This window comes from Myodes glareolus, chromosome 4, assembly GCF_982192425.1.
Source record: "Myodes glareolus chromosome 4, mMyoGla1.1, whole genome shotgun sequence".
NCBI classification, from domain to species: Eukaryota; Metazoa; Chordata; class Mammalia; order Rodentia; family Cricetidae; genus Myodes; species Myodes glareolus.
The window spans coordinates 22,558,859-22,585,061 of record NC_142029.1 but is presented as its reverse complement, the minus strand read 5'-3'; the positions used below and the strand labels follow the sequence as shown (position 1 = coordinate 22,585,061).

The 26,203-nt window shown below is 50.7% G+C and overlaps 1 protein-coding gene across 2 annotated transcripts in view; it reads left to right on the top strand.

Annotated features, from left to right (window-relative positions):
• Positions 1–3,111: 3,111 nt before the first annotated feature.
• Smad3 (SMAD family member 3) overlaps positions 3,112–26,203 on the top strand; it is a 112,097-nt gene continuing 89,005 nt past the window's right edge. The window contains exons 1-2 of one of the 2 annotated variants that reach the window (XM_087905302.1): positions 3,112–3,354; positions 3,665–4,480. In XM_087905302.1, the coding sequence (XP_087761428.1) occupies positions 4,305–4,480 (176 nt within the window). In that variant the 5' untranslated portion in view covers positions 3,112–3,354; positions 3,665–4,304. Of the gene's footprint in view, positions 3,355–3,664; positions 4,481–5,715; positions 6,420–26,203 lie in introns of those variants that run through there. The other variant, XM_087905303.1, reaches the window with a different exon arrangement.

Below are 26,203 nucleotides of genomic sequence, written 5' to 3'. Positions count from 1 at the left end.
GTTCCAAAAACACATGAACAGGAAGATATCCCACGGACCTCAGAGTTGCAATTTCTTAAGCCAGAGGGAGCCCCTATTAAAAACAAACAAACAAACAAAAAACCAAACAAAAACAAACAAACAAAAAACAAAACTCAAAACAGTTCCACAAACCTGACCTGGACTCTAATCAGCTACCCACACACCTGTCTTGACTGTTGCAGCCTTGGCCTTCCTCCTGGGTCCCTCCGTACTTTCCCTGACAATGGAAACATTTTTTTTTTCTGTCAGAGCCTTGATCTTCCAGGAACACTCCATGATCAACATTAGAGAGCTCACTGAAGCCTCTGATGAGGAGGGGACCAGTTGGACTGGCAGTCATGAACCAGCAGCCCATATCCATTCTAGTTTGGACAACAGTGGCTCAGCTTCTAGGGTCTCTGGTCTGTCTTTCACAAAACAGTGGCAACAAGAGAGACTAGAGACGAGGAAGATCATTTGTTTGTTTGCTTGCTTGCTTGTTTATTTAGAGACAGGTTCTCGTGTAACCCAGGCTACCCTGGAACATTCCCTGTGGTAGCCAAGGATGATCTTGAACTTCTGCTCCTCCTTGTCCTCAACCATCTGAGTGCTGGAATTACAGGCAAGTGTGACTCTGTCCATTTATTAGGTGTTGGGTGTGGACCCAGGGTTTTGTGCATGCTAGATAAGCAAGCAATCTACCAACTGAGCCACAGCCTCAGCCCATGACTATGAGAACCTTAAATATGACCTCACCCTTGAAACCCGAAAGCCTCACATAGAGCAGACGCATAGAGGCCATAGTCCCTACCTCTGCTTCCTAAGATGTCGGATAGGAAAATACCTGGGCCTGTGCATCCCTAGGGAGGCATTTAGACAAGCCTTTAACATCATTTTTACTGAGTTCACTGTATGTGAGAGATCTTGATTCTAGAACTAGCAAGGACTGGAAGCCATAGCCACTGTCCTTTGAGTAAGCCATAAAAATGAGATTCTTACCAATGCTATATATTGAATATAGTGCTTAACCTTGCCAAGCTGAACCAAAGAATTTGGTTAACCATACTGTTCCTAACACAGGACACTGATCAGTACTGATCCCTGAATTTATTTTTCCTGTTTTGCCTTAATTTTCCTGACCATATATCCACCCTCAAACAGCTGTGTCCAATGTTTTTTTTTAAGATTTGATTTATGTTATTGGTGTTTTGCCTGTATATATGTCTATGTGAGGGCTCCAGGTCCTCTGGAACTGGAATTACAGACAGTGTGAGCTGCCATGTGGGAGCTGGGAATTGAGCCCAAGACCTCTGGAAGAGCAGCCAGCACGCTTAACCACTAAGCCATCTCCGAGCCCCGTCAATATGTTTTATTCTAAATATTAAGTCCTACCTATTTTTAGTTAGTAAAGAATACATTAAATATCTTATTCATTTAAATATTTTATTTTTATGTGTATGAGTGTTTTGCCTGCATCTAAATGTACCACATGCATGCAGTGCCCACAGAATCCAGAAGAGGGCACTAGATCTCCTGGCACTGGAGTTATAGACAGTTGTAAACTCATGTGGGTGCTGGGAATATAACTGTGTTCCCTGCAAGAGCAGCCAGTACTCTTAGCTGCTGAGCCATCTTGCCAGCCCTACTTTACCCAGTTCTGGGTGTTGTTCAGTTATACTGTTGAATGACCCTCACCACCAGTTCTGAGTGTTGTCCACAGTTATACTGGTGATAACCCTCACCACCAGTTCTGAGTGTTGTCCACAGTTATACTGGTGATGACCCTCACCACCAGTTCAGAATGTTGTCCACATTTATACTGTGACCCTCACCACCGGTTCTGAGTGTTGTCCACAGTTATACTGTTGATGACCCTCACCACCATCTACCTTCAGAAATCTTCCATCTTCCCCACTAGAAGTTCCCTGTCCATTAACTCAGAGTACCTCTGCTCCTTCCTCTTAGCTCCTGGCAAACACCACCTGCTTTCTATCTCTGCAAACGTGAATCACACCTTGTTAGTCATTTTGTGAGGAGCTTATTTCACTTGGCATAGAGTTTGCAAGGCTTATCTGCGTCACAACACAAGTCAGTGTTTCTTTTTAAAGCTGAATAATATCCCACTGTGTGTGTGTTCAGACTACACTTCGTCTGTCCACTCATAGACATTTATGGGCTTTCCAGCTTTGGGTATTGTGAAAAAACGTTGGTGTGAATATTGGTGTGCAGATGCTCTTTGGATCCCTGCTTTCAGTGTGTGTGTGTGTGTGTGTGTGTGTGTGTGCACGCGCGCGTGCATGCACCTATAAGTGAAATAGCCGGACATTATGGTAGTTATGTGTTGTTTTTTTTTTAATAATTATTGTGCTGTTCTCCACAAAGGTAACACCATTTCATATTCTTGGTGGCAATGCGCATATGGTCATTTTACAAAATAGCATCATACTATTAATTTATTGATTTCATTTGGAACAGTGTTTTTCTTTAAAATTAAAATTACATTTACTTATTTATGTATGTATATTCATTTATGGGGGTGGGGCATGTGCCATGGCCTGTGTACGGAGGTCAGCGTACAACTTTCAGGAGTTGGTTCTCAGCTGGACATCTTTGCTCCATGTTGAGCTGATTTTGAGGGGGGGTTTCTAAGAGGGTCACCTGTGGGAGGAGCTACAAAGAACTGCCACCTATAGACCGCTGATTGCCGGGTGAGGTCCTCTGATGACAATCCCAGCCCTGGTTTGTCCGCGTGCCTTCACCAGCTGTCACCTTTCTGTGTGAAATGGAGGCAGAACAGTCCTGCACTTTTTCTAGGTTCACCGCCTGTGGATTAATGGTCTGGCCCGCAATCGGGTGTTGTCTTCTTTGCACGATTCCCAGGAACCACACACTGCAGCATGTGGGTGTCCCTGGCTCTGACCTGAGTGTGCTGTCTATTTCTAGGGAGACATAGCTGCCTCCACCCCCTCTCCTGCCTCTGCTGAACTTTGCACTCACCATAATGAAAAATTAACTGGGCTAATGCTTCCCTCCCCAGGACAAGGACAAAGTCTGCGAGGCAGGCCTGGCTGGGTCCCAGGAGACTTAGGTGCCAGCTGAAGTTATAACCAGTCCTCAGCCATCACTTACTCAGTGCCCACAGCAGGAGAGTCTATTTCTTCCTCTTGTCCAGAGCTTTGTGGAACTGGCTTTGTGCTCCAAGCGTTCTCACAGGGAGATGTGAGGAAAAATATCCCAGTGCTCAGGAGGCAGAGGCAGGCAGATCTCTGAGTTCGAGACCACCTCATTTATTGAGTGAGTTCCAGGACACCTAGGAAAGAGAGAGAGAAAGGAAGGGCACTTTCAGATGTGCAGGTAGGTCCAGCAGTTTTCTTGCAACTCAGGGGGTCCTTGTCACAGGCAATTGTTCAGTCACACAGGTGTATCTGTCTACTTATTTTCTTCCCTCAGGGAAATGAATGGGTGGGTAATGGTCCCTTCTGGAGCCTCAGTGACATTAAGATTCTTCCACACAGCTGCCTCCTCTTCTCTCTTCAGCTTTTCTCTCTCCTCAGGCTCCCTCCTTTTCTCCAGGGTGCAAATAGCTTCGCTTAGACATGGCTTCCCCTGTGGGCGAGGGACTTGTCCTGGAGAACAATCCTAAGGCTTCTAACTTACTTTCTAGATTCACCATGTTGTACCAGTGAGAGATTGGAGGCTCAGCAAGATGAAGGGTCAAGAGCCAACATTCAAAACAGATCAGGGACGGAGCCTGAACACCTTGGACTTGACCTGGCTGCCTCACGAAGGCTAAACTGCCTCGGTTTGATGTCCAGGTTGAAATGAACTTGCCTGGAAGGTGATGATTGTGTTGGTCCCTTCTGTCCTACTAAGCACACCTTCATCCCTATCTCTTGGTGCTTCTCTGGTCTGTGAGTTGTCTTGTGCCCTGGGACCTTCCTCTTCCACTGTAATTTCCCAACAAGCAGCAGACTTACAACGTGGAAGTGAGACAGAAGCAGGATCCGACAGAACCCAGCTTCCCTGGCTGCCCTTCTTCATGCGTGGTATCAACACTGGCCTATGATGTGGGTCCACTCCTGTCTTGCACTGACTGTTCCACAGTCCCGACACCCAAGGAGGTGGAGAGGAATGGGCCTGGGAACATTTCTGGCAATCTCATAATTAGGCACCTGTGAGAAGAGCTTTTGTTTTGCAAATTGTGTCAAAGATGCCCTTTGCAACACCAGGCCCCAGAGCAAGACCTCAAAAACAAAACAAAACAAAAACCCGAGTTTAAATCTTGGCTCCAATTCCTCAGGGTCATGCCTTCCAGGCAAATATGGGCGTGGACTTTGAGGGCAGACATTGGACTGTCTGGGTACAAGACAGCAGTTAAGACAGCCTACCTTTCCAGTCTCTTGATAAGGACTGGGAAGTCGAGTGGAAGAGGAAGGCTACAGCCACAATCTAACAGGAAGGCAGGAACCGGCTTGTTAAGGTTCACTGGGTCTCAGGGATCCTCCGGGAGGTGGAAGGGGAGGCCTAGAAAACCACAGTCTCTGACGAGTGTGGTTGCTGGTGGGGCATCGTCGGTAACAGAGCTGGGGGCCCCTGCAGCTTCTAGGCTGACTTTGTGGGATTGGCCACACCTCACAGGGCTTTGTAACTCCCACCGGCTCTTGGTTTGCAAATAACTTCTTTCTCACCACGGGAGGTGGTGGCGGGGTTTCCCACTGTTTAAAACAAGCATATCCTTAGCTACTGGGCTAACCTAATGGGGAGGCGGCAACAGGGTAAATGACCTGAGGGCCTGCTGTAACGCCCCCAAACCGGTGGAGGAACCCATGGGCAGTCAGCCCTGAATTCCGCTAGTTGGGGGAAAAGCCCCAGGGCTACCCAAAGTCAGGTTCTACTGGCCTCTCACCTAGGCTGATTTTGAATAAACTTCTCGAATCTCCCCGGCTCGCTCCACTTTGTGCGAGTTTACTGCTTTGTTAACGAAGCTCTCTTGCATGTTTGGCGTCGAATTTCAGAAATACCCTGTAATGTTAATTCTCCCCCTCCCCCAAAGATAAATCCTAAAGCGCCCCCATTCATTCCTTCAGGAATGCAACAGATGTCTTTGAGGCCCGTTTTCTGCAAAGAGATTGGTTCACTAGGCCCAAGGGACCCCTGGCTTCAGCTATTGTTCAAGTTGTCACTGAAGTCTCTAACTCCACTTTTAAGTCTCCCTTTCCCCCTTCCCAACTCCCTCCTCCGCAGTCTCCGGGCAGTTCGCCGGTCTGATCTCACCCAGCAGGAAAACAAAAACAAAACAAAAAACACCAAACCAAAGCAAAACAACCCGGGCCACTGAGCGAGATCAGTGCGCCCCGGCTGGCTTCCTGGGCTAGGAACGGAACCCCTCATCGTGTCCGGGTCCTCTCCCGGGAGCAGCGAGCCCTAGGAGGCACACGCCTGTTCCCTGCCAGTCTAACCCTCTCTAGTCCCTGCAACTGCCTCTGAGCGTCTTGAGGGCGGCGAGTCCCCAGGAGTCCCGTCCCGCGGCACTTGGCAGAGGTGACGGCCGCCGTGCCCGGTGGCCCACGTGGGCGTGCTTGGCGGCGCGGGGCGGGGAAGGCCGTGGGTCCTCCCCGGAGCAGGGCGCGGGGGAGGAGCGGGGAGCCCCGGCGGCAAGGGGGCGGCGACAGCGCTGGGAAGGAGGCTGCACGCGGAGCTGCGTGAAACGTAGACTTGGGAGCGGGCGGGAGAGGAGCCGGGAGCGCGGCAGTACGGCCCTGGCCGGCCCTACGAGGAGTCGAACGCAGGAAAGGAGGAGGAACAGGAGGAGGAGGGCTGCAGAGGCGGAGGGATCTGCTCACCAGAACCATCCAGGCCAGCAAAGTTTGGCTGGGGGTTGGACTTTCCTTCCCGGAGGCGGCACCCAAACAGCTACCCCGTGCGGAAACCCAAACTTTCTACTGCCACTCCGAGTCTCGCGGCCGCCGCCTCCGCCCCGCGCCCGGGGCCTGCCCGTCAATCCGTCGGTCCTCGTGGAGCTGCTCGGGCGCCTTAGTGCTCCAGATCCCCGCAGCTGCAGCGCCGCGGCCCCGGCCCAGAAGCCGGGGCAAGTTCTCCAGAGTTAGACGCGAAGTTTCGGGCGCGGCGCGGGCCGAGCTGCCCCTGTGCGCCCCCGGCGTCCCCAGTGCGCCCAGTCCCGCCGGGGGCGCCGGTGACCCTCTCGTGCCAGCCATGTCGTCCATCCTGCCCTTCACCCCCCCGATCGTGAAGCGCCTGCTGGGCTGGAAGAAGGGCGAGCAGAATGGGCAGGAGGAGAAGTGGTGCGAGAAGGCGGTCAAGAGCTTGGTGAAGAAGCTCAAGAAGACCGGGCAGCTGGACGAGCTGGAGAAGGCCATCACCACGCAGAACGTGAACACCAAGTGCATTACCATCCCCAGGTGGGGGCCCGGAGCAGCGGGGGGCGCGCCGGCCCAGCCCCCTAGGGCGGCCTGGGTGGAGAGGGAGGGCGTGTGCGTGTGTGCGCGCGCGTTAGTGTAGGGGACAGGCAGCGGGTGGAGGGACCCCAAACAAAACCTTCTTCGGATTTGCCCAGGCTCAGAGCCCAGGCTTCCATGCGGCACTCTGGCTTCCAGACCTCAGAGATCGCTAGCCGCCTCCGGGCAGCAGGGGTGCTGCTGAGCTTGGCCCCCCACTCTCCGTGCTTTGGGCTCCAAGTAGAGGCCCCGCTTTGTTCGGCTCTGCCGGCCGAGCCCCTCCTCCGCCGCCGCCTCCCGCCCCGCGCTCGTGGAGGTGGTGGCGTGTGTCCCTTTCTTTTCTTCAGCTCTGTTCCCCCACTTCTCTCCTTCGTCTACAGGAATGCAGTCGGTACAGCTGTGGGTGAGGAGCGGGAGCCCGTTGATTGACAGATTCCTTCTTCGCTCTTTCTTTGCCTTGGGATTAGCATTTTTATCGAGTATTTTTAGATTTGGTTGTGCCAGCCTCCCACCCCCTGTGCACGCATGCACGCACGCACTTAGTTGCAGAGCAAAGCACCGACTTTGAAGCGGGGGAAACAAGTGGCAGAAAGTAGGGGCATTCCCTCTTTTCACCCCACCCCTGCCTTGTTTGCCATCGTTTTAATCGAGAGTTTGAGGGTGCCGAGAACCGAGCAGACAGCTCTAGACAGACAACAAAACACCCCAGAGCTGGCCTCCCATCGTCCCTGCATTCCTGTAGAGCCCTCTTTTCCCAAAACGCTTTGCCATCTGTCCTGACCTCCTTTATCCTTCCCATCGGGCTAGAGGAGTCCGGCGGGAGTTCACAGATGGCTGATGGAAGGGGTCAGTGACTTCACTCCCAGGGCCTCCCCAGAGCACAACCGCGCCTGGAAATTGGGGTGAGGGCACCTTAGCCTTCTGTCTCCACTTCTCAAGACACCTTTTAAGACTGATTCCAGAGGAGGGACAGGTGTGAATGTTTGGTGGTGGGGGTGGGGGTTGTCCTAGGCTGCAGAGAAATGGAGAGAGGGCTCCCGTGGCCTACTATAGCGAGGTCATCCTCCTTCTGGGCCAGGGTGGCCTCCATCCTTGGCCACCTGCTCAAGGCAGCTGTGTATGTGCTGCCAGCCCTGACAGTAAGGCACAAAGCAACATCTGTCCACAGGAACCCAGGGTCAGCCTTCCCTGAAAATAAACACCACATATGGTGGGAATGCCTGCTTAAAAAAATAGTTAAAAAAAAAAAACCAACCCCCAAACCTGGGTGGGTGGATCCTGTCAACAAAGGGGGAGGGAAGGCAGTATGTTGTCTGGGAAGAACACTTGGCCTGTGAGCCTCTGCCAGCTGGCTTTAGGGGAGGTGGTGGGGATGTGGTGGTCAGAGGCACCTGGGTTTTAGCTCAGCTCATTCTTCTTTAGCCTTTTGATGAAGTGGGATGGTTGCGTCTCAGGTCTCTGTCAGATCCTGAGAAATGGCCTTTTCCTAATATGCCTGGGTGCACACAGACCGATTGCTTTATGTTTTGAGCCCCCCCCCCCGTGATATCAATTATGAAACAGCTGTGCAGAGTGTTTCAGTTTACAAGGCACTGTCAAACGGCCCGGCGGAGGCCTGGGAGAAGGCAGAGCTGGGAAACAGGAATGGCAACAAGGTCTAAAATGATTTTGACTTTGAAGCAGATAGAACTTCACAGGAGAGAGGGAAAATGTAAGACTGGGTCTAGCATACTCTTTTCCCCAGACTGTTTTGTACCCTGGGAACCAAAAGCATCCTTATCCAGGGTGGGCGGTGGAGCTCCACCTGGAAGGTTCTCGGTTAATCTTTGGGCTGGGGGCATCTTAGAGGAGAGGCTGTGCCTCCTTCCTTGGCCTACATTTGCCTTCTGACCTTGCTTTCCCTTGCAGCCCTTCCCAGCCCGGGACAGTTGGAGGTTTGTATGCTTCTGAGAGTTCAGGCTAACCTCCCCCCACTGGGCCTTCTAGGACTAGGTAGGCACAGCGTGCACATAGAAGGTGGGGTGTGGAAGCAGGGTTTTGGTTGGTTGGTTCTTCGGTTGCACTGAGGATTGAACCCAAGGCTTCTGACATGTTAGGCAAGCCCTCTGCTCCTGAGCTACACACTCCCAGCTCTGGGATTGTTTTCTTTCCTCTCTTCTCAACTAGAGAGCCCCAGTTGCTTGGGTGGATCCAGACAAAGGTGGATTTCCATCCCTGGATTTTGTGCCCACGCCTCTGGGTCACGCTGTCTCCCTTGGCAACAACTGCTGCTGTTTTGGCCATGGGCAGAAAGCTAAAGGCCACGGCTTGGGGAGGCGACTTGCTGGCTTCATGCTAGCGCTATCCCGGTGGCTGCTAAGCCTCAGGGTTGTGTGTTGCTTGTCACATTGCTGTCTTTGAGAACTAGGGCTTTGGAAAGTAGACAAAGGAAAGTGTGTGACTTAGTCACCCACTTCGTGTGGGGCAGGAGGCGGGGACACTGGGTGCTTATGTCAAATCTGGAGCCCGGCTTTGAGGACTCTCCGTCTGAGATATGGAAAGGACATCTCGAGCAGCAGAGGCACCATTTGGCTGTGTCACTGTCTGCCACATGCCGGCTTGGTTCCCCCAGCTTTAGGCAATAGAGCTGGAGTGATACAAACTTGCCACCACAGAGATGAGATGTGGGAATTTGGTTTTACACCACAGAGTGGGGAGCAGGGCATCTTAGATCTGACAGGCGTGGGGCAGAGCTTGGGTGAGTTCCGTGCCAGCAGTCCACTGCTTGAAAGCCTGAGAGGAGCCACAGGTGTCCCCCCTTCTCCAGTTCCTAAAGGGGAAGGTGAAGCATCTGCTTCCGAGAGCACGCTCATCAGCGGGGCACCTTAGCCTCCTTTCCCCACAGGCAACCGCAGCTAACACTACCGTGTGTGGTCCATGGCTCAGCTGGTTGTTTCCAGCTGGACCATGCTAAAGGTATTGCTGGTTTAGAAAGTATCTTAGGCTCTCTTGCAACAGAGCACCAAGTCCAGAGAAAATTGGAGAAGTGCAGTAGGTCTCAGAGGGAGCATCTCCTACCTCTTTGTTCACCCCCTTTGTAGTGTGACCTCCTCCTGGGGCCTTCAGGAATGTTGCTCGGCTACCCTCAGCTGGTGGAGAGAGGAAAAATATCTCCACCTGTACCACAGCTTTCTCAGGCTTCTGGGGACAAACACCAAGGCTGTAGGTGATGCCTTGAGGCCTCCCACCTCTGTGTAAACCATAGGCAGGCAGCAAGCCTACTCCCGGCTGCCGTCCAGGCAGCCCATCCGATAGGGGCTGCAGGACACTGGGGAGCTAGCTGACTAGAGGGCTGACCCAAGTGTCACTTAGCACTCTCTGGTTGGGGGAACTTTGACCCTTGCAGCTTGGGGCTGGATGTTGGGACCCATACATGTTGCAGACAGCGTTTTACTCTGCATCTGTGATCAGGCCTTTGGGCTTGTTTTTGTGCGTGAGGTGATATTAACCAGACCCATGCCTCGTAGTCTCTGAGTCAGTGTTCTAAGTCCTCTCTGGGAAGGATGCAGAGATACATTTGAAAAGATAGAGGGACTTTTGGAGAATGGTGGGGTGGGGTGGGGAAGATGCTTATGATAAATATTTTAAATGTGAAGCCACAGCAGTAGAATATTAAACAGTGACAGCCACCTGTTTCTTCAGGGGAAAGATAAACCTCAGCTTCCCTGGAATTCAGGTTCTGGGTCTGCCATGTTAAAATCATTTTTCTTGTATTAATGTATTTGTGTGTGTGTGTGTGTGTGTGTGTGTGTGTGTGTGTGTGTGTGTTGTGCACCCTCGGGCACACACTGTGGTGCACACTTGGAATCCAGAGGATAGCTTGCAGGGGTTGGTTTTCTCCTTCCACTATGTGAGTTCTGGATATAGAACTCAGGTCGCCAGGCTTGGTGGCAGGCATCTTTACTGTCTGAGACATCTCGTCAGTCCGGAACCTGTCTTTTGCTACCTGGATAGGTTTGGGACCAGCAGGTTTCAGAGCCCTCCTGTCTGCACCTGTGAGATCGGGGTGAGAGGAGGGACCAGAGAGTTTGCAGACATGCTGGGAAGATGTGTGTGTTTTGTCTTCTGTCCTTAGCACCCATTGACGGGAACTTATTCAATCACTTTATCAAGGACCTTTCGAGATGGCAGTGACTGGCACCTGTACTCCTGGAGCTCAGCCTTCCTACCCCAAGATGCAGGGCTCCCAGGGCGGCTGAGGGCTCCACAGTGCTCTGTGTTGGGAGCAGGTGTGTGTGTGTGTGTGTGTGTGTGTGTGTGTGTGTGTGTGTGTGTGTGTTGGGACCCGAGGCCCTGTGTCTTGAATGACATCTTCATCTTCTGGTTTTTGCCAAGCAGACGGCTGTCGTGAATCTCTTACCTGTCACCTGCACAGCCGTGCTTGTGAGCTGAGTACTGCCTAGGACCCAAGTTTAAAGTGTTTTCTCTTTGAAGTAAAAGACAACTTAGTGTTGTAAACCTGAAATTCAGGTTTCCTTCCTGGGATCATGGACTCTAGCAGGTGACTGTGAGTGCTTAGCCTTTCCTTTTGGTGCAACTTAGCTTTTCGTGTCCCTAAAGGACACACTAGCCACAGGATGTGAACCCCAGTTTCTGAAAAGGCAATGGAACTTTTAGTAGGCTAGCTTTAAGAAGTCTTTGCAAGGATATAAACACTTTAAGCTCCTTTGTTTGTTTATGTGCATGTGTGTATATGCATGTCAGTGCAGTGTCCCCAGAGACCAGAAGGGAGCGTCACCCCTCGCCCCCAGATGGACTTGCAGGCAGTTGTGAGCCACCCAGCCTGCTGCTGGGAGCCTAACTCCCCTCTTCTGCCATAGCAGCCTGTTCTCGTAACCACCTAGCTATCTTTCCAGCCTCTGAAAATGTTTATTTTATCTTTGTGTGTGAGCGAGGATACCTGCATACCATAGTTCGTGTGTGAAGGTCAGAGGATAACTTCTGGGAGGTAGTTTTCTCCTCTTACCAGGGGTTCCACACCTTGAACTCAGGCCGTCAGGTGCAAGGCCAGAGAGTTTACCTGCGGAGCCATCTTGAAGGCCCTGGACATAAACATTTAAATGAACATTTTCATGATAGAAAAAAAAGATGAATGCAGCCATCATTTAGTTTTGATGAGAAATGCAAGAAGTTGATGAAAATGGAGAGAATTAGGTTTGAGCTTATCACATCAGGAATCTAATTAAAATGAGTTTTTGAAAAATAAATATTGGCTTAATAATGTAAATTTGTGATGGCTGCAGTATCACAATGGAAGTAAAATTAACACAATTTAATGGACTGAATGACATTAATTTCCACTCATTAATTTATTAGGAGATTTTTAATGCCATTTTGTGCTCTGTACAGCAATTATTCCTCTTGTGCCTCTTTGTAGAATAAATAGGACTGGGCAGGGCTTGCTCATTTGAAATGGGATTTTATTTTGTTATGGTATTCCCCCTAGATCTTCAGCTTCTACTAGCCCCCTCTTAGAGTCGGATTCCCAAGGTGGAAAGCAGCAGGGTCATGGGCAGCTAGCTAGTTAACTTCTGATCTTATCTCCTCGCTAGACTGACTGATGTATTAGCGGTCTTTCTTGTTACTTCACAAATACCCCCACAAAAGCAGCTTAAGGGAGGAGGGGCTTATTTTGGCTTTCAGTTTCAGGGGATAATTCATCATGGTGGGAAAGCCACCATGGAGTGGAAGCAGCAGCTTGGAGTGGCTGATCACATGGCATCCACAGTCAGGAAGCAGAGAGAGCTGAATGCAGGGGCCCTCTTCATTTCTCCTTTTTCTTTAGTCTAGGACACCTGATGCCTACAGTTAGAGTGTGTCCTCTCACCTCAGTGAACCCAACGGAGGAATTCCGTATAGACACATCCAGAGGTTTGTTTCCATAGTGATTCTAAATCTCATCAACTTGCCAATCAAGATTAACTATGACAGCTGGTTAAACACAAAAACAAGAAAATGGCCACACTTGTTATCCCTAGTCCGTGTCTAATAGTGTTGTTTTGCTGGCTAGAAGGTTGCTCCTGGAGTAGGACCTCGGGGGAGGGATCCTGCTGTGTATGTGGCCTAGGGAGGAACTTGAAGCTGGTGTGGGTTGGAGGGGACCAGCTTTTCCCCACAGTAGTTCCTAGAAACAGTAGTATGTTGCCATGGGGATCCTTTGTTTATGTATTTGTGCGTGAGGTGCCCATGTGCCATGGGCATGCATGGGTGTATCAGAGAACAGTTGGGAGAAAAAGTTGTTTTCCTTCTACCAAGTGGAGATCAAATTCGGGTTGTCAGGCTTGGTGACAAACGCCTTTGCTCCCTAAGATCTCTCCCCAGTCCAGGAATGTGGTTTCTAGAACAAAGAAGATTCTAGAAGACCTTGTCCAGTTTATTGTCCTGTTTTCTTTCAGTGCACCTGCCAGGTGCTCATTCCCCGCACTGGGTGACAGGTCCATGATAAGGAAGAAGGCCAGCTCCTTCCTTCCGCTCTGCAGCTTCCCATCTGCCAGGTGGTTAAATGTGGCTTCTTGGGAGTTGTAAGACTGTTGTGTGTGTTTATCTTTAGCTAATTTGTAAATAGCCTTTGCTTGGTGCTAAGAAACCAATCCCTTCAAGCCCAGAAATGTATTAACTCCTGAGAAAGCTGACTCTGTGTGTGTGTGTGTGTGTGTGTGTGTGTGTGTGTTTGTGGGGGGGGGGGAGGAGAGAGAGAAAGTGCACATTATTCTGTGTTGACTTAATTAACAGTGTGAGAAATAACGTATCTGCAGGACAAGCGCCTCTGTCCTCTGTGGTGGATCTGAGCCCCGCTGCCAACAGCTGCCCGCCACAGCAGTGCACCGCTACTCGATGTTTTGACAGAGAGACTCACTTTCAATAGAAAACACAGTAGAAGCCTATTAATTAACAAGTTTGTCTAATTCGGGACCAGGCTGAAAGTTTGTTTAGCAGGCTGCATAAATGCTATGGAAGAAAACTTAATGCACTTGGTCACAGGTTGTTTGGGAAGTGGGCGTGGCAGGCACAGGTGGTTCTGGACCTTTCCCTTGTTTCTGATTTGCTGTGTTACCTGGGGCAGGTCACATAATTTCTCGTTTCTTGTGTTCTCCGGCGGCAGCTTGTCTAGGCAGACAAGCTCTGGTGGAGGGATCTCAGGACTCTGATTTGATTTTTGTGTAAGCATCCTAGGAGTTTCTGAAGGCATTTTAGAATTGTGTTGTCTTTGTGTTGTGTGTGGAGGAGTCACACGTGCCGTAGGTGCCGAAGTGGAGGTCAGAGGACCACTTATCGGTTCTCTTCTCCCGTGTGGATTCCTGGAGGGTTGAACTAGGTCGTCGTGTTTGGTGGCCTGCACCAGTTACCCACCAAGCCATCTCACTATTACTAGCCCCATTTTGGAAGTTCTTTTTTTGGCACACAACTAGTTCATTAATTAAATCATGAATCTTCTTTAATTATTATTCCAAGATGCTATCGGTCTGGTTCCAATTAATTTATAAAAGTGAAAAAACAGCTCTATAATTCAATCTTTAATTTTGTTTGTCTTCTCTACTTGCCTTTCCTGGTTCCTTGCCACTTGGGTTTACATTGGTAAAATTGAACTACAAAGGCATGTAAAAATACCCAACCCTAGTGTGAAGCCGGGAGACTGTGCATCTTCAGATGCAGTGTGCAGTTTGCCTGCCTTTGTTGCTATTTTTGACTTTTCTTGGAGCAGGAAGTTGACTTAATCTAATGACCAGAGATGCCTAAAAATGGTTACCGACAAGAGGTGGGCATTCTAGAAGATACCTGTGGAAATGTTTGCTCATTCAGTGTTTACCCAGGAAGCATCCTTTATTTATTTTCCAATGTCTGTACAGAGACAGACACACCCCCCCCACTACCACCACCATTGTGTGAGCACGGAGAGAGCAGGGAGGGTACAAATTTGAACCCCATCTAGGAAATGGAAAACGAGTTTCTCTTAAGTTTGTTCCTTTTCTGTGTCCCAAGGCCTTCCCCACTCACATCTGGCAAGTTCTCCGGGCTCTGCTGGGCTCTGCTGGGCGTTTGTTTGGGGCGAGTACTGTTTAGAAAGCAGCACACAGGTTTGCCTTGGAAACGAGTTAGCCTCTGCTTGCTCTCTCTGCCACGCTTTGTGTTGCCCAGTGCGGAGCCGGAGCCGGTTTGTCGTGGCTCAGAGGGGCCTCTGTGTTGTTGTTGCTGTTGTTGTTGTTGTTGTTGTTGTGTGTGTGTGTTTTAAAGCTTTTGACAATAGTAATGCTTTTTGGGTGTGTGTTTTTTAAAGGTCTGTTTTGGTGCTGTCACAGCTCAAAAATGCCAAAAGGCATTTTTTCCTTAAAAAATCACCTCTGGGTTGAACCCAAATGTGGAGTAATGGATCCAGAAAGACTCCCTTTCCTTTCCTTTCCTTTCCTTTCCTTTCCTTTCCTTTCCTTTCCTTTCCTTTCCTTTCCTTTCCTTTCCTTTCCTTTCCTTTCCTTTCCTTTCCTGTTCTTTCCGTCTCCCCTGCCCCCACCCCCAGTTACAGAGTGCTGAGGATGAACCCTGGATCTCTCTCTGCTCCAAAGCCTCATTCTTAGGTTGCCTGGGCTCTGACTGTAGAGGCCCCGCATCTCTCAAAGTATGGTGGCCCTTTCTCTGTTTCCTAACGTTTGTCTTAAATCACCTGTGGAGCTGGAGAGGCAGCCAGAACGTTAAAACAAAGCAGAGAAAAGAAGAGCATAGAACCTAGTGGCTCTGGACATACCTGCTTTAACTTTCCCATTTGGCAAATGGGAAAAAAGGACCACCAACCTCACATGAAATAATGCTCTAAGATAAGGTGGGGCAAACACCCAGCCCATGTGTGTGGCTCACTGTGCCTCGTAGGTGCTCAGTAAACGCTCTCTTTCTTTTTCAAGAAGGAAATTTGGTGATGGCATCAGCAGGGGAGCCTGGAGATCCCTGGTCTCAGAGGTCACCCTCTGGAAGAAATGGCAGTTCATATACCCCTATGCCTGTACCCCTAGAGTGCCTAGCAGTGCCAGTTGTTGGCTTCGGCCTTGGTAGACTATTAGAAAAGTAGCTGATGTTCTTCGGCGACCCTCTCTTCCCCTCCCCTGTTCTCTACGGCGGTTTGAAGCATTGTTTGCCTGACTAAAAATAATAGCGTTGAAAACAAACTTCGATGAATCAGTGCTCCTGGGTGGGGGATGGGCGAGCTCCCCAAGCAGAGCCCTGTGACTCACAGGCTTGTCCCTGATAGCTGCCTGTAAGTGCGTGATGTTTATTGTTGCTAGTGTTTTCTTGGGGGCAGGGCTGGAAGGCCGGCCTCCTGAAGTTTCACCTCAGCAGCTGACTTGGCTGTTACCAGAAGTGGTGGCTCCAGAATGACCTGGACATGGACCATCAGGCCTATGACTGCATCTGGAGCAATGGAGAAGGAACTCAGGCTTTAGCGAACCAGGTTCAGCCCTCCTGTTCACTAGGCTTTTCCTCACGGGACAGGGGACAGAACAGCTACAGCCCCAAGGGCCAGGCCTGGCCTGTGTCGTGCCCGCAGCTGCCCTCCCAGGTCCATCGTCTAAGGGCAGGTCTACCACGGACAGCACGTGTTCTGAGAGGCACGGACATGGGAGACAAGGTGCCAGGGGACTAGGGAAAGAATTGTCTGGAATGTGAGATGTGGCGTGGAACATAGCCATGGTGGAACTGAGACTTCTCAAGTGTAGGATGTCTCTAGAGGGGACCCAGGGCTAGCTCTCCTGGGTCTCCACACTGTGAACTAAGGTGTCCGAGAATCTTAAATTCACACCTGGACCTCTGGGTTATGTTAAGGTGTTTCCCAAGGTTGGTTTGCCTGGACAGTCTGGTATAGTTTGTTCCTTGTGCTGTCTCTTGGAGGATGCTATACAGCACACAGGCCCACTGGTGTTAGTAGCAGGCCTATTAGCACCAGGTGCTCAGTAAAATGGCCTTGATTAGTTAGGCCCATCCCACTGTGACAGGGACTGTGGAGAAATCTCCAGGACTTGATTTTTCTCACCTGGAACCCAGGCTGAGGCGGTGAAATGCTGCCCATTGCTCTGGCTGGCTTGAAAGTGAACAGGGAGCCTGGCTCCTAAGTGTGCCTTTAATTTTAGAGAACTGACTTCGTGTTGGGCCTCACAGGTCACAGAAATGAAATCCTGTCTGGGAACTGTCCAGAGGCCAAAAGGGACATAAGGACCAGTAAAACTACCGAGGGCCCTTGAGGGAAACAGTCTGTTTAAGGCCACAGAGTGCCATTTAGGAGCCCAGAGGGAGAGAAGCCATCCTCTGAGTACCAGAAGGTTTCACAGAAGAGGTAAATGTTCTAGCTGGGCCTTCATGGATGTGTCCTGGGCATGGAGTTCAGGCCAGACAGCGTGGAGAGGACTAGTGTCTGGGAAAGGCAGGGCAGCTGAGGGTGGCTAGAGCAAGGAAGTGGGAGTGGCCAGAGGAGTTGGGAAGGCTGGTGCCAAGCGCTTGGTCAGCCAAGCTCGGCACACAACTGGGCCTTGCTCTGTAAAGTCCAGATTTCAGAGCGGAGGAATGGTGTGTTGTCTAAAGCCTCTGCCCGCCTGCTTTTCTTCCCAGGCCTCGAGGCCAGTAACAGCAGGTTTCCTGCTCTAGTTATCCAGGTCAGAGACATAATCCTTCTACCGCCATGTGGACAGCTCTAGGCTATGTCTGGAGCAGGTTGAAATAGTATTTTGCCCGTCAGTAGCAAAGACGCCTTGTTCAGCCAGGAGGCTCCAGAGTGAGCGCTCAGGTAATCAGCCATGACTCACGTCATGGGTTCCTTGGGAAATGAGGGGGAATGTTCCTGGGCTCTGGGGATGCCCAGGCTCCCTAAACAAAAGCTGTAAGACAGGAGCACGATCCCTCTGTGGCTCCCTAGGCCTGGTGCGTAGCCTTTATGCCGACTGCCTCTGGCCGGTGTACCACATTTTCATGGCTATCTAGTCCAGGTTTCCGATTCCAGAGCACACTGCCGCCAGCCAGCGTTGCTACACTCTCCAGTAGACTCAGAATGTTATCAGTGTATCAGAAACAGGCTCTGTCTCTTAATGAGTGTGTCTGATAGGCGAGGCGGGGTGGTGGTCATCTACAAGCCTGGTACCCAGGAGATCCAGGCCAACCTGGACTTCTTAGGAAGGCCCTGGTTAAAAAAAAAAAAAAAAAAAAAAAAAAAAAAAAAACATGAGCCGGGGCGGTGAGATAGTTCAGCTGGGGCGGGGGCGGGGGGGGATGTGCTTGCTGCTAAGACTCACACCTGAGTTCCACCTGAGTTCGATCCCTAGAACCTACTGCTGTCATCTGACCTCTACACCTGTGCCTGCACACACACCCAAACACAAAATAAATACATTAAGCAAACAAAAAACAAGAGACTAAAATACTTGTTTAAACAAGTGTTTCCCTTTATCACTAAGAAAAAACAGAAATCCCATCCGCTTATCTGGACAGTACCTACAATTCACCTTACCGGTTGCAAGTCCCTTGCTATTGTTGCTAATCTGAGTTGATTAGTTTTGTCTTTTTTAGATAAACTTTTGTGTCCACGGACTTTTTTTTTTATCCTTTTCTTTTTTTTGGTGAGTGTGTGACATTGCTAGAAATCCAGGTGAGGCGAGAGGCCACCCATGACTGTGAGGTGCCCTGTGTTCGAATCTCAGATTCTCCACATAAGGTATTGGTGACTGTGTGCCAGTGCCTCCCTGTCCTCTGAGCAGAGAGGGACAGGGCTTCTGCCGTTGGCTTATGGAAGATATTCATGTACTCTGTGTGGAGCTGTTTGCGAGAAGTAACATGTTAGGCCGCGTCGCCTCCCACGACTTTGTCATGCACAGTGCTTCAGGGTTCCAAGTTCACACCCAGATTCTCATGGGGACCGCAGGGAAGCATGAGCAGCGTGCAGCATGCACATTGAAGAGAGTCTAAATGCAGGGCCTGTGGGCACCCGTGCCTTGGTCTTAGAGAGCAGCTGAGCCGTTGCTCTTGTTCCTGTCAGAAGATGGTTGGCTTGTTAGTGCAGGCCTCTGGCGCATCCCGATCTCCCATGAGGTTATTCTGTTGTGTAGTGTACGGACAGAGTGCAGGCTACAGGCTGACTGATGGTGTGAGGACTGGGCCACCGGCTCTCTTTGTTTGACACAGCACTCTGGGTAAGTGAGTCCTGGTGTTCACATAGCGGTGACTGAGGCCTAGAAGGTCAGCGGCAGGGTTTGGAGTTTGGGTGGCTGAGACTCGCCCCCTTGCGACTGCCATTTTCTTGTTGCTGTGGTAGAAGCAGCATGAGGGAAGGCAGGTTCATTCTGGCCCCTAGTTTGTGTCGAGGGTGTGGTCCACTGTGACGGAGAAGATAGGTGGCGTGGGCAGCTTGGTCTGTGGTGGAGGAGCTTGCAGCTCAGCCTGTTGATGCCTTGGCGAACCAGGAAGCCTGGTGCACAGCAGAAGCTGGGCCAGGTTGTTGTCCGCAGAGGCCCACCCTGCAATGATCTCACCCACCAGCCAGGTCTACAACCTCCCCGCACTGCGCCCCAGCTGGGGAAAGGAGCGGGTGTCCAGACATAGGAGCCTGTGGGGACATGTCAGATCTAAGTAGTATCACTGCTGCTGTCTGCCCTCTGTCCCATGGTCACCAAGGAGGAACTTCATATGCATCCTGATGGGAAAAAAACCCACTAGATTAGCATTGTTCTCAAATGAGAAAATCAAGGCCAGAGTCCTTAAGTTTCTTAAGAAAGAAAAGGGATGGGCAGAAAATGGGTTTCTGCATCCTTCTAGAATTGAGGTGATAATACATTAAACCACTTTGGATATTTCTTCTTTTTTTTTTTTTGTAAAAAGTGGTTTAAAATTTTTTTATTGTATGTGTATGGGTGTTTTGCTTGCATGAATGTCTGTACATCAAATGCATTGCTGGTGCCTGCAGGTCAGAAGAGGGTATCAGATCCCCTGGAACTGGAGTTACGGATGGTGGCGGGCCCTCACTGTGAGCGCTGGGAACTGAACCTGTGTCCTCTGCAAGAGCAGCAAGTGCTCCCTAAGAGTTGAGTCATCTCTTTGGGCCCCTCTGGGTGTTTCTAAGAGCACACTGTGGTTATGCCATTAATAATTACAGCCAGATAGTAGTTATATCTGAGTGAGTGGCCGTCCTGAGTCACACACCTCTGCACCAGTGACTGTGGTCACTGGGAGAACCAGCCGGTTCCCATGCTATCGCTCAGAGTGACTCCTGAAGTAGTCGGGTGCTGCCTGGGGAAGGGACTGGTCTGAGGTCCTGAAGTGAGTAGGTGACTTTAGGCATTGTGAAGCCGGCCCAGACCCTAACCCGATGTGGTGAGGTCAGTGCTAGGGCAGGACTGGCTGAGTTAGGGTGATACTGACTGGATGGAGGCAAGAGGAGGAAGAAGTGGGATTTGGGGATTATAGAGAGGTCAGAAGTAGGGGTGTCTCTTACCAGGCCCTTTACAAACCCAGGGCTTCATGCCATGAGGCGTAGTGCCCCTGGATGGCGTTCAGTGGTCTGGAGCAGAGTTGTCTATGGGGACACAGGGCATCCCTGCTCCATTTTAGCTGAGCTTTAGAAGTACTGTTTATTGGCTGGGACTGGCGGAAGTTTAGTGGCTCATTCTTCTGCTACAGAATTTTGGAAGGTGCTGAGGAAGGAATTAAAATAACACCAAGCGTGCCTTTTCTTTCTCTTTGTGTTCAGCACATGCACTGTGCCAGGTTGTGGGTCAAGCACGTGCCCAGAGTCACGAAAGCCTGTGCGGGTGGAGCACTGTAGAGGAAAAGCAGTGGGAAAGCATGGCTTTCCCCCCACTCCTCTCCTCTCCTCTCCTCTCCTCTCCTCTCCTCTCCTCTCCTCTCCTCTCCTCTCCTCTCCTCCCCTCCCCTCCCCTCCCCTCCCCTCCCCTCCCCTCCCCTCCCCTCCCCTCCCCTCCCCTCCCCTCCCCTCCCCTCCCCTCCCCTCCCCTCCCCTCTTCCCCCCTCCCCTTCCACCTCAGCATTTGCCTTTGCCATCTTCCTGCTGGTGGACTATGGAGAGCCTAGGGAGTCTAGGCTAGAATCTAGGGAGAGTTCTCTCAACTCTTAAACCATTGCACAGGCAAGCCCCTGGCCCCCCACGTCTGAGCTCATAGGAATACAGCCCAGGGGACAGGGGGCAGTAATAGGATAGGAAAACCAATATGTCAGCACTTGATTGGAGAATGTCAGTGAGTTCAGAGGTGCCTATTGTCTCCCTCAGTGGCTCTGTGGCATCTCATAGATGTAACGATTTGGATTTTCCCCTTCAGTCACCTGCGGACACATGTATGGAGTGAGTGGAGGTACAGAATAGTGACTACTTATGCTTGTTGGAGAATTGGCACAGGGAAGAGCCCTTCTGATAAGGCTAAACTGATATGGGAATATTAAACTGAGGTCCCTGACGCTTGTTCTTAGAGCCTGCAGTTAGCCCAGGGCCCTACTCCCTCTGCTTGATCCCCCTCTCTGCCATGCAGCCAGGCCTGCTGTATAAGGATGCTTTTGGCTGAAGCTGTCCTGAACCCTGATGACAACTTCTGAGGTCTAGTGCCTCATCGAGGTTCGGTCCTCAGATGGAGACTTTGTCCTTCCACCCTGCCATCTTCTGCTCACTGGCCTTGAATCGCATCCTCTGTGGTTGGTTCACAGGTGGACACAGCTGTTGAGAACTTCATTTTCTTTAAACATGTACAGCCCCAGGAGCCTCTCCCCAGGGGCCTCTATCCTGGAAAGAATCCAGATGTGTCATTAAGCCTCTGTCGTGTTACATACAGTTAGTGGCAGCAGCAGTGGATTGTCAACAAGCTTCTTGGATACACTAGGGCACTAAGTGTGACATTAGGTACCTTTTTTTCTCTCTCTCTTTCTTTCTTTCTTTTTTTTTCTTTTCTTTTCTTTTTTTTTTGAGACAGGGTTTCTCTGTGTAATGGCCCTGGCTATCCTAGAACTCACTCTGTAGACCAGGCTGGACTTGAACTCATAGAGATCTACCTGCCTCTGCCTCGCGAGCATTGGGATCAAAGGCATGCACCACCACACCAGGCCCACTAAGTACTTCTTCTTCTCCTTTTTTTAAAATAATAATTTACTTATTTTTATTTTACATGCATTGGTGTTTTGCTTGCATGCATGTCTGTGTGAGGGTGTCAGATCTTTGAGTTGCATACATCTGAGAGCTGCCATGTGGGTGCTGGGAACCAAGCCTGGGCCCACTGGGAGAACAGGCAGTGCTCTCAAGTGCTGAGCCATCTCTCCAGCTCTCCACTAGGTACTTCTTAGTTAAAACTTGTTGACTCTTAGTCTCCTTGAGTGAACTCCCAGGCTCATCTGTGTGTGTCTGCTTCCTGTGGACAGCACCGGAGAGAACTTAGGTGCTTGGCCCCATCTCCTGTTGGGAGATGCAGTCAAGGGGGAGATGCACTCTGGTACCCAGAGCACCTAGCAGGCAGCTGACGGCATCCTGAACAGATCCACATCGACAGCTTTAGTTGGGTCTTAGGGAGACAGAAGGGAGGACCAGAGGGAGCTCTCAGAGCCTCTGAGAACTGTGCCCAAGAGCTATGCTTTTTTTTTTTTGTGACCTAAAGCCAGGTCCCCTAAGGCAGTTCAGATACCTGTCTTCACCTGTTGCTCAGTTTCTCATTTTCCTCTGAGGGAAGATAAAGCCTGCCTTTGCTTTTGCAGCAGGGGCAGGTACCGTGCCCAAAGCTCCTTTCCAGAGGAGGGAGTTGTCTAAATGTTCCTGAGGATTGGTTCCTGCTTCCGAGTCACTCCTGCTTGGGCTAGCCAGTCATGTTCTAAGCTAGCAATGTCCCACATGTCCCCAGGCTGCTCTGTGCCATCTCCTAAAAGCATACCCCTGACGACGGAAACCTGCAAGTGTTGCATTGGTCAAAGTAGAGTTCCTACCCATCACACATGGCAGAGCCCTCTATAGCAGAATGCCTCCAGTCTTTTCACAGTGGGGGTGTCTCGAGGTCAGCTGCAAGCAACCTGCCCCTGTCCCTAGCCTTCGCCTTTTATTTTCCTATTGATCTAGGAGTTGTGATAAGTTGGGACCCAAGGGAATATCTTAAAGCTATTTCAAGATGTTTCAAGGTTGCCTCTCTTTTTCTTGCTTGACTGAAATGCTGTTTGGGCGGTCTCTCTCTCCCCCCTTGTGTGTGTGTGTGTGTGTGTGTACACAACAGTGAGTGAGTACTGTACTCTTGCTATCATTTGTATGTGCCTGTGGAGGCTGGAGGTTGGTATCTTCCTCTATTGCTCTTTATTTTTTTGAAGACACGGCCTCTCCCTGGACCTGGACTCTGCCAGTTCCCTCGATTGACTGACCTACCCCACCCTCGAAGACCCACCCGTTTCTACCTCCCAGCACTAGAATTACAGGTGTGCCACTGGGCCTGCGTCTTCATGTGGATGGTGGGGATTTGAACTCAGGCCCTCCTGCTTGTGCAACATACATCCCATCCACGGAATCATTTACCCCAGTCCCTTTGATGGTTTAATAAGAGTTACCATTACTGACCCCACAAGTGGAGTTGCTAGGGTGGCGTGCAGAAGGTCAGTTGTCACGCTGCAGAGTCTGACATGGAGATGGTCCTTTGGTTGTGGGCCTGGGACCCAAAGAACGATTTCCCTTGAAAATTCTCAGGTTCCCAAGAGCAGTGACGTGGTGGTGAGTCCCAGTTAGGTGGTCCCAGTGCGAGCCCGCTTTTGTTTTGTAAGCTCTGGTACTGAAGTTACTGATGCAGGTTGACCACACACGGTGCAGTGGCATATGGGGAGCTGTGCCTGGAGCCCCCAACCTTTGATGTAACCACGCCGTGGACCATCAGCTTCAGATGCTTACCGTTGCCTGTTGATGAGCAGGAAGTGTAGTTGTAGTGGCACGTCCCTTGTGAGCTGCACGGTTGCCTGGCTGGGGTTTGTGTGGGAAGTGGCTGCAGCAGAGGGAAGATGGAATAGCGCTGTGCACAGAAGGGCTTTGCTCCAGAGATCTGTTTGAATGTCATCCTTTGCCCCTTCCCTCCTCCTCCTCCTCCTCCTCCTCCTCTTTCTCCTCTTCTTCCTCCTCCTCCTCCTTCTCTTCTGTAATTTCAGTGATGGGAAAAAAATGGAACCATCTGCCGGCATCATCCTGCCCAGCTAGGCTTAGTCAGAATCCTAAATCACACTTCTGTCTCTGGGGTTCACTCGCGACCACTGTGGGGATGGCTTCCAGGCCTGCAGTCCTTCAGAGCTCCAGGGCCTCAGCTCTGGCTCCTGCCTTGGCACCATCCTCCAAACAGCTGTGCCACACTTGAAGCTGAGTGGGTACTGTTCCTCTGTCCACCACCTGCTTGGGTGCATGGGAGCCCCCACGTTCAACCAAGTAAGCACGAAGAGAGTGGAACAGACAAGATGAAGCGCAAAGAACCTGTGATATCTGGAGGTAATGGCTCACACCTGTAATTCCAGCATTGGCGGTGGAGGCAGGAGGATCAGTCCCCCATAGTTCCATAGCAAGTGGGCGGTCCTGGAGACCGCAGGCCTCAGACAGAATGAAAACAGGACCTGCAATTCTCGTGTCACGCTTCTCTAGTGATGCTGATGGCCCTTGACCACTCCTACTGGTGGGCATGGGCTCTGTGACCCTGGAAAGGTCACCTTGGCATCCTGCATGCTGCCCTTCTCACTGCCGAATGACAAAGCTTGAGGGGAGACTCTCAGAAGGTCCACGGCAGTCCTGTTATTGTAAGCTCCTCTTTAAGTCCTCTCTGGCTTCTTGCCTTCCTCTGTAATGCATTTTCCTGGGAGATGAATGAATGTAGGTTTCATCAATTCCCTATTCCATAGTAGCCTTATTTGACTGACTGTACCACAGCCATTCTTTATTCTATTATTTACCAACCTGCTATCATCAGTGGTGTTGATGGGGGCTCTTGGGAGCTGCAGATGGATCTGTGAGTTGGAAAGCCATTGTCTTAGTTAGGATTTCTATTGCTGTGATAAAACACTGTAACCAAGAGCGAGGTGGGGAGGAAAGTGTTTATTCCGGCTTATCCTTGCATTTCACTTTCCGTCACGGAGGCACGCCAGAGCAGATCTCAAGGCAGGAACCTGGATGTAGGAGCTGATGCAGGGGCTTGTACAGTGCTGCCACTTACTGGCCTGCCGCTCTTGGCTTGCTCCACCTGCTTTCTTCTAGCACCAGAGACCACCAGCGGTCTGGGCCCTCCCACATCAATCATCAGTCAAGAAGATGCATCACAGGTTTGCCCACCAGCCTGGAGGGAGCGTTTTCTCAGTTGAGGTTCCCTCCTCCAAAATGAATCTAGCTCTTGTCAAATTGACATAGGAAGTAGCCCGCACATCCATAAACCTGGACACCTGTGCCAGGCTAGGAGAAACCGGGCCACAAGCTAAGAGGAATTCGCGTTGGGCTCCAGGCTCCGGTTTCCTGTGCTTCGAGGCACCAGCTGCACCGCAACTGCCCTGCTGTAGAAACACAGGAAGGGGACTGCGTTTGCAAGTTGGTTAGAGAATGTGAAACCGACAGTCAGCTTTCTCCCATCCCTGAGTCCACTGCTGGCTTTGGTCTCTTGGTGTGGCCGCGGCTTCAAAGAGCACTCTTTCAAAACTGGCTGAGACCCATTCTGCTAATGACTTTTCTCGGTCAGCCACAGGGCCACGTCTGAGGACTCCAGGTGGTGACAGCAGTTTCAAGAGTTTCACTACCTTTGCCTTCAGGCTTCTTAAGTGAGTGAGGTGAGGCCTTTTGAGTGGGCACCCGGAGGGTGACCTTGAAAGGCCTGCAGGAAGTACACAACCTACCTGTCCCTTCTTGTTCTGTCCCTTTGTGCTCTCCGGACAGGGACTTACAGACTTGGCTCTTGTGTAGCAGCTTTGTGGCCCTGGCTGAGTCACTTTGCTTCCCCAGCTGAAGGTGTGCAGGGCTTTCAAGTTTCCTCTGCCTTCAAGGTCAAATTCTTGTACTTGCATTCAAAGAAATGATAGTTACTCATTCTGGGAGTTTCAGAATCACACTGTAATCTCTCTGGGACTAGAAATTGGGGCCCATAGTTGAAGACAGGATGGAAAGAAGTTTGGGGTTCAAAGTACTGTGTGGTGTTGAGACTCTTGGTTCCTTGTGACTCACATTTGGTAGTTTGGACCACTGGAGGTTTTTGTATTTTTGCCTTGGCTGCTGTCTTAGTTACTGGCTCATTGCTGAGATGAAATGCTTGGCAAGAAGCAACATAAGGAAAGTCGGTTCTATTCTGCTTCATGGTTTGAGGGTTCAGTCTGTCGTGGCCAGGAAGGCCTGGTGGTAGAAGCATGAGGCATATGAGAGAGAGAGACAGAGACAGAGAGAGAGACAGAGAGAGAGACAGAGAGAGACAGAGAAAGATAGAGATATGAATGCTTGTGTTCACCTGGTTCTCACAGTCTGGGCTCCCAGCCCATGAGTTATCGTGGGTCTTCTGACTTCAGTTAACCGAATGTAGACACTCCCTCACAGATATGCCCAGTGGTCTGTCTCCTGGGTGATCCTAGATCCCGTGAAGTTGACAATCAGTGCTAACTGTCCCCGGCCGCCTACAAACCTGATCCTCAGACCACTCGGTTCCGAATTGCCGCAGGTCAGAACGGCAGCCCTGCCTTTGAATTTTCCCAGGTGACTGGTGTGTAGCCAGGACCGA